Genomic DNA, 7,500 nt, shown 5'->3' with positions numbered 1-7,500 from the left:
TCCTCTCTCTCTCTCTTTTCCTCTCTCTCTCTCTTTCCTCTCTCTCTCTCTCTCCCTCTCTCTCTCTCTCTCTCCCTCTCTCTCTCTCCCTCTCTCTCTCTCTTTTCCTCTCTCTCTCTTTCCCTCTCTCTGTCTCTTTCCCTCTCTCTCTCTCATTTCCTCTCTCTGTCTCTTTTCCTCTCTGTCTCTTTTCCTCTCTCTCTGTCTCTCTCTCTCTCTCTCTCTCTCTCTCTCTCTCTCTCTCTCTCTCTCTCTCTCTCTCTCTCTCTCTCTCTCTCTCTCTCTCTCTCTCTCTCCCCCCCTCATTCCCTCTCTCTCTCTCTCTCTCTCTCTCTCTCTCTCTCTCTCTCTCTCTCTCTCTCTCTCTCTCTCTCTCTCTCTCTCTCTCTCTCCCTCTCTACCCCCCCTCCCCCTCCCTCGCTCTCTCTCTCTCCCCACCTCCCCCTCCTCTTTCTCTCTTCCTCTCTCTCTCTCTCTGTCTCTCCTCTCTACCCCCTCCCTCTCTCTCTCTCTCTCTCTCTCTCTCTCCTCTCTCTCTCTCTCTCTCTCTCTCTCTCTCTCTCTCTCTCTCTCTCTCTCTCTCTCTCTCTCTCTCTCTCTCTCTCTCTCTCTCTCTCTCTCTCTCTCTCTCTCTCTCTCTCTCTCTCTCTCTCTCTCTCTCTCTCTCTCTCTTTTCTCTCCCCCTCATTCCCTCCCTCTCTCCCTCTCTGCCTCTATCCCTTCTTCCCTCTCCCTCCCTCCCTCCCTCCCTCCCTCCCTCCCTCCCTAATATTTGATTTCAAAGAGCTGTTGATCCTAATGATTGTCTTTTGTTTCAGGAAAAGAGAATGCTAGTGTTTGTAGAAGCTTCAGTCATGGAAGAGTCGCTGGTCACCAACCACTCTGGCTTCCCGGTACTGAAGGACAAGCTCATGAGTTTCCGAGAGGGGCAAGATGATCTCACAGACAAAATTGATTTCATCATTTGTTTAGGTGGTGATGGCACTCTCCTCTATGCCTCATCACTCTTCCAGGTAACCATTTGATGGGTAGGGATATTTGCAATAAGGTCTTTTTTTGAATAGGTGATTGTTTCCTAGGTGTTGTTGCAATGTCTTTTTTTTTCGTGTTTCCTAGGTGTCCTTCAAACCAGGATGCATTGTTATCTATAAAGGAAGATTGTGATTGGATGACTATAAATTTACAGTAGTCTAGATAATTACTGGCTATGGCATGAATACTACTGATTATTTATTAATTTGTTTGGATTTGGATCTCTTCACTGTATTTACTATTTAAAGGCTACATTATTTACTCTTTTCATTAAATTTTAATTTTGTTTCTGCCCAAACAGCAAAGTGTGCCACCAGTCATGGCCTTCCACCTGGGGTCCCTGGGTTTTCTCACTCCCTTTAAGTTCGACAATTTTCAGGATCAGGTCACTAATGTCCTTGAAGGTAAGTACTGTTTTCATTAAACTGAGCATGGTAGGAAGTCACATTATGCCTTCAACTTTTTTTGTGAAAAAGTGCCACTGAATTTTAATGTAGTTGTTCTTGTAGCTTTTAGCAGTAACCAAACAAATTAGAGGTTTGATGTGATTGATGGTGATAAGATTCCCAAATGGGATAACAATGATAGAGTAATTTTGTATGTAGTTGCAAAAGAAAGTTTTTAAAAATTCAAATTCACAAAATAGGTAGATATATATGATATGAAAAATAGAAAGAACAGTAATAGCAAAAAAGGCACATAAAGGAAACATGTTTTAAAGTGTGAATGGTATGTTTATGTCACAATAGAGCGTTCTTACTTCTTACTCCTCTGCTTAATCATTCCAGGCCACGCAGCCCTGACCTTGAGATCGCGTCTGAGATGCATCATTCTTCGCAAAGACCAAGAGACTGGCAAGGGTGGCTGTCCCCCCACAAACCTCTTGGTATTGAATGAAGTGGTCATCGACCGTGGACCCTCACCATATCTCTCCAACATTGACCTCTACCTTGATGGCAAGAGAATCACATCAGTACAAGGAGATGGTAGGTTCACTTGACCTGTTTGACCACTATAAGACCTTATGTGGCAGCAAAAGTCATTGTACAAGCTTAATTTTTCTCTCTCTCTCTCTCTTTTTGTTTGTTGCTTTTGGTTGCCCTGCTTTTATCTTCATGTGGGCACTCATCATATAGCATTGACATATTCAGGTGTGTGGCACATATAGCAACACATACCTGAGATTTAGGGTTTCTAGAAGTAGGTATTAGGATATTTGGTGTAATTGTGTACAGTAGCTGACCACAAGAGTTACATGTGATTGATTTATATAGATTTTGACAATTATTTTGACAGTAAACTAGTCCAGTGGTTTTCAGTCTTTTGTACTCTGTGACCCTTGAGCAGTATGTGATATTATATAATGCCAGTATTTATAGGACTTAGGTTTACAGATTAGGTGAGACATACTGGGGCAGTGGCTCTTAACCTTTTTTCTGAGAATTGATTCTTCCCTCCAAGCCCTACTTGGATTTTTAGATAAGCTTCCCACCCAGATATAAAGATGAAGCAAACAGAATTCAAAACTTATGAATAACAAACAGAGCAACACATGGTTGTTCACTGTGCTTACTATTTTTAGATGTATAGAACAACTAAGGAAAAACATCTCAAAAATGTGATAAAAGAAATGTGAAAGAAGTGATAACCAAGGGCACATGTGATAGATGGGGGGAGAACAGAGATCACCAGTAAGAAATATAAAGTTCCAGGATGAGTTAAAAAAAAAAAGAAAAAAAAAAACATTGTTTTAGAGGGTCAATAAGGACAGAAAATCATATGTGAACCCACCTGTGTCATCTTTTACATTGGGAATTAGGGTGCTGTGTGACACCTAAAACCTGTCTCACGATTAGGGTGAAACACTCCACAAATCTCTACCCAGTTCTGCGATGTAATGGGAATGGCTATTTTACGGGATTTGTTATTTTTCCAACTGGCACACAGTATTTTGGAATTTAGGCCGATACAGAATCTGAATTAACTTATGATTTTCAAAGTGCTTCATAGCCCCTAGGTTAGGAACCTCTGACCTTAAGTATTTTGGCATTGACAGAAGGCTTCATCTACATATTGGAGATTTAAGAACATTATAAAAAGGATAGTAATAAATAGATAAATAATAAAAATGATGATAATGACTGAGGATCAAAAACGCAACAACGCTCGTGTCACCGTATCTTCATAAAAGCAGTGAGTCCTCTCACAGAGCCCTTCCTTCTGTGCCATCCCCACAGGCTTGATTGTATCAACTCCTACGGGTAGCACAGCCTATGCCGTGGCTGCTGGAGCCTCCATGATCCACCCATCGGTGCCAGCCATCATGGTGACCCCCATCTGCCCTCACTCCCTCTCCTTCAGGCCCATCGTTGTGCCAGCAGGCGTCGAGCTCAAGGTAGGAATGCTCCGTTCCTAATCATCTCTTGTGAGGGAAAGGGTGTTGATTGGGTTTTGCCCTGAGTATACTTTTGCGATTTGTTTCTTGTTTGTATTTTGTGACTTTACATTGCCTGTGGATGGAGCCATGCCTTTCAATATACATTTTTTAAAATAGAAATCTAAGCAATATAAGTGATTTTACCAGTAATATTATTTTTATGGCAATTGTAATTACCATCGTCATTTTTGTGTTTTGCTTATTAATATTATCATTGTTATGATTATTACTATTATTACAATTATTGTTATCATTATCATTTCTGTTACTAATATTATTGTTGATGTTAATCACAAACAGTGAAAATGCTGATGGCCTTTGTAATATGTGTGTTTCCAAACATAAATTATATGATTAAACCAAGTGAACAAAGATACACACACACACACACACACACACACACACACACACACACACACACACACACACACACACACACACACACACACACACACACACACACACACATTCACTCACTCACACACACATTCACTCACTCACTCACTCACTCACTCACTCACTCACTCACTCACTCACTCACTCACTCACTCACTCACTCACTCACTCACTCACTCACTCACTCACTCACTCACTCACTCACTCACTCACTCACTCACTCACCCACCCACTCACTCACTCACCCGCTCACTCACTCACTCACTCACTCACTCACTCACTCACTCACTCACTCACTCACTCACTCACTCACTCACTCACTCACTCACTCACTCACTCACTCATACACATACACATACACATACACATACACATACATTCATATATCTATCTCTCCCTAAGGTACATTGAAAGTCCTAAAATGATTAAAATTGTATTAAAGTGAAATAATAGATTATATTAACCAATCATTTATGACTTAGATTGCAGTATCTAGAGACAGCAGAAATACAGCGTGGGTATCCTTTGATGGAAGAAAAAGACAAGAGCTTTTACACGGGGATAGGTAAGGCAAAACACATAGTGTGAGAAAATGCTGGTGTGTCTTCAGAAATCTCCTGTCATGCACTGTGAGCTGCATTTCCCTGTACAGATGGTCTTCACTTATGAAGATGACGTTGACAATGACTCTTGAGGACTGACACTTTTCTGAAGGCTTGTTAATGACTGTAGATTGTTGTAAGATATGGCTGTTTCCCAGTCCATTAGTTGGTTAGTGAATGACAAGCCTTCAGAAATATCAGCCTGTGATTTCACTGTGAAATCAAGGCTATAGACTTGTTTTTTCCCTATTTTGTTTTGTTTGTGGGAATAAAAAGATTGGAGCACCCATTACTAAAGTGTCTGTCTCATCTGACTGACCGCTTTGTGTGTGAACAAGTCGTTAGTAGTAGAATAAGAGAAGAAAATGAAAGCAGGTAAGGAAGAATCGCCAAGAATTCTCTAGGAAGATGGCAATGTTACCTCTAGTCTTGCTTTCTATTGTCACGTGAATGTGTTTCCAGATCAAGTTGAACTACGAAGCTCGCAACACATGCTGGGCTTCATTTGATGGCCGTCACCAGCAGGAACTGATGGTTGGAGATAGGTGTGTCTGTTATTGTGACTTTTGGCTGCACACCTTGCTGTTAATATTTCTGGTGACAGCAACTGCAGATGATGCTTCTGATATTCCCAGAGGTCTTGGGGATTGTTGTTAGGCTTGATACCACAAAAGATGAAGATAAAGGAAAGTGTGAATGGAATAGCTTACCATGATTAGTTTAATGAATTCAGTAAGAAGTCATAATCCTTGACTTTGGTCATAAGCTGACCATAGTCACATTGTCATAGTGGTTGATGAGTTATAGTACAAGTATTATGAGCATTTCCTGTCTGAATATATTGTGGTATACTTTTGGGTGAGGAAAAGCTGACTTGCTGGTGGTCTCTTGTTTCTTGTGTACTTTTGGTCTTGGTGTGTATAGATTATCATCTTAGGAGGTGGCTTGGAGGATATTTTTTACCTGGTCTTCATGGGTATTGAGATAAAAAAGTGCTTTACTCATGTGGTGAGGTGTCCTTCTCTTCTGTTGGTATTGGTGTGATATCCTGCTGTGGACTTCTGCAGCTATTTGGCTTGGACTTATGAAAATCTTGTTATTTCTAATTTAATGGAAGGCCTCTTATATTTTCTGCTAAAGGTAAATGGGACAAATGTATATATGTAAATTTCATTTCTAACATGCATATTTTAGTGCTTCTTAGTATAGAGTTCTAGTTTGAATCATACATTAATAGTGGCTTTTGTAGATTTAAAAGCATCAAGCAAACTGCCTTTGTTAGTAGAAAAGGAAAGTGAACCTTGTGTCTAACTGAATTCATATTCAAGAAGACTAGAATTTATTCAAAAGAGCTTTACTGATATCTAGATACGAGGTTCCAAATGTTAGATCTAGGAGATTGGTGTGCTCTTGGACAAGTGATTACACCCTCACTGACTTTTACCATCTATGACAGACTACAGCAAGCTTTAAGTTACAGAAAACAGATAATTTATCTTACCACACTGATTGGATTGTCTTTGTTCATAGATCAGCAAAATGCATATCCTACTGCCCATGATTCCTCACTTTGGTAAGATAATGATACTGTATTAAATGTGGCTGTTTATGACTGTTAAGTTTTCTTAAGCTTGGTCATGGGGTAACTTGAGAATCCAATTATAAAAGGCTGTCCTTACTATGCCTTCATTATATTCAGTGACAAATAAGCTGCAGGCTTTTAAGATTTATTTTGGTACCCTTGAAAACCCACAACCTGATGTTGGTTTCCCCAAGGCCTTTTTCTTACTGCACTATCTATCATATATGGTGGAACAGGCTGACAGTTACAAATGCTTAATCAGAATGATTCTTTAGCAGTTTCAGCCCTCCATTTTAGTGTGAATCAGACTGCTTAAAGGTATCTGGTGATTATGCATATGACAAACCTTCCCTTGATCTTTTCATCCATCTGTCTTCCTGACTTCCACACATTTCATTCCTCCCCATCTGTACTCTCTATTCCAACTGCATCTACCCCTCTGTGAAAAATGAACTGCTGATGGTTACTGGACCTGTCTGGCATTTTATGGGACCTTTGCTCTCTACCTTCTTTCTCACTTTGTTTTTTCTTCTTGCCTTGAATATTAGGAAAGAGTATTTGTCAGTTTTTTTTTTCTTTGAAAAAAAGTAGCTCCACATAAACAATATTTGAAAAGAAAAAATGAATGTCATGAATTAGTATAATGTATATTTAAGAGTTTGAGTTTTCATTTAATAGTGATGAAATATAAAAATATATATAGTCAAAAGACATTAACTAAAAGAATAATTATTTAGTAATGTCCACTTTGAAGATTCAGTAAACTTATTGACAGCCCTGTAGTTGATAGCACTTTACTAATGAAAGCATTCCTCTGCACTCTCCCCACAGTCTCAGAGTCACCACCTCCATATATCCTGTTCCCTCAATCTGTGCAGAGGACCAGATTGCTGACTGGTTTGCATCTCTAGACGAGTGTCTTCGCTGGAATGACCGCAAGCGCCAAAAGCACTTTGATGATCCAGATGACCTTTCCCCCCCGGACCTCACTCCAGACCTAACCCATTCCTCAAGCTCAGACACTCTGGACTCACTCAGTGAGAGAAATGAAGGCTTTGATAATTAGGTAAGCTGACACTGATGAGGTATTGTGTGGAATAGCAAGAAAGTACAGAATTACACAAAATGTCTTCTTGCTCTATTTTGCTATATTGTATTACTTCTGCTTAACCATATACCAAAAATGTCTACAGCATACCCATGTTTTTTTGTTTTTTCTTTACTCTTTTCATAGATGATATTGTGTAAAAATAAGTAAAAAATCAATTTTTTCTTTTATACTGCACCCATATATAATTTTTTTTTTTCTTTTCCCTTTTTTTTTTTCCTCTATCTCTGTCTGTCTGTTGCTTTACCTGAGAGACTAATAATACCTTCATCTCCTCTTAGCATTTTCTGCTATCTAGGATGATTGATGACTTATATCACTATTCCTCTCTTCTGTATCTTTT

General features: G+C 39.5%; 1 protein-coding gene across 1 annotated transcript in view; it reads left to right on the top strand.

The window, feature by feature from the left end:
* LOC125043533 (NAD kinase-like) overlaps positions 1 to 7,500 on the top strand; it is a 15,092-nt gene that overhangs the window by 5,299 nt on the left and 2,293 nt on the right. The window contains exons 3-8 of the mRNA XM_047639692.1: positions 819 to 1,013; positions 1,334 to 1,436; positions 1,821 to 2,018; positions 3,270 to 3,427; positions 4,348 to 4,430; positions 6,881 to 7,115. Of these exons, the coding sequence (XP_047495648.1) occupies positions 828 to 1,013; positions 1,334 to 1,436; positions 1,821 to 2,018; positions 3,270 to 3,427; positions 4,348 to 4,430; positions 6,881 to 7,115 (963 nt within the window). The 5' untranslated portion in view covers positions 819 to 827. The remainder of the gene's footprint in view (positions 1 to 818; positions 1,014 to 1,333; positions 1,437 to 1,820; positions 2,019 to 3,269; positions 3,428 to 4,347; positions 4,431 to 6,880; positions 7,116 to 7,500) is intronic.

Source organism: Penaeus chinensis, chromosome 34, assembly GCF_019202785.1.
Source record: "Penaeus chinensis breed Huanghai No. 1 chromosome 34, ASM1920278v2, whole genome shotgun sequence".
Lineage (NCBI taxonomy): Eukaryota > Metazoa > Arthropoda > Malacostraca > Decapoda > Penaeidae > Penaeus > Penaeus chinensis.
This window is presented reverse-complemented; position numbering and strand designations above follow the sequence as displayed.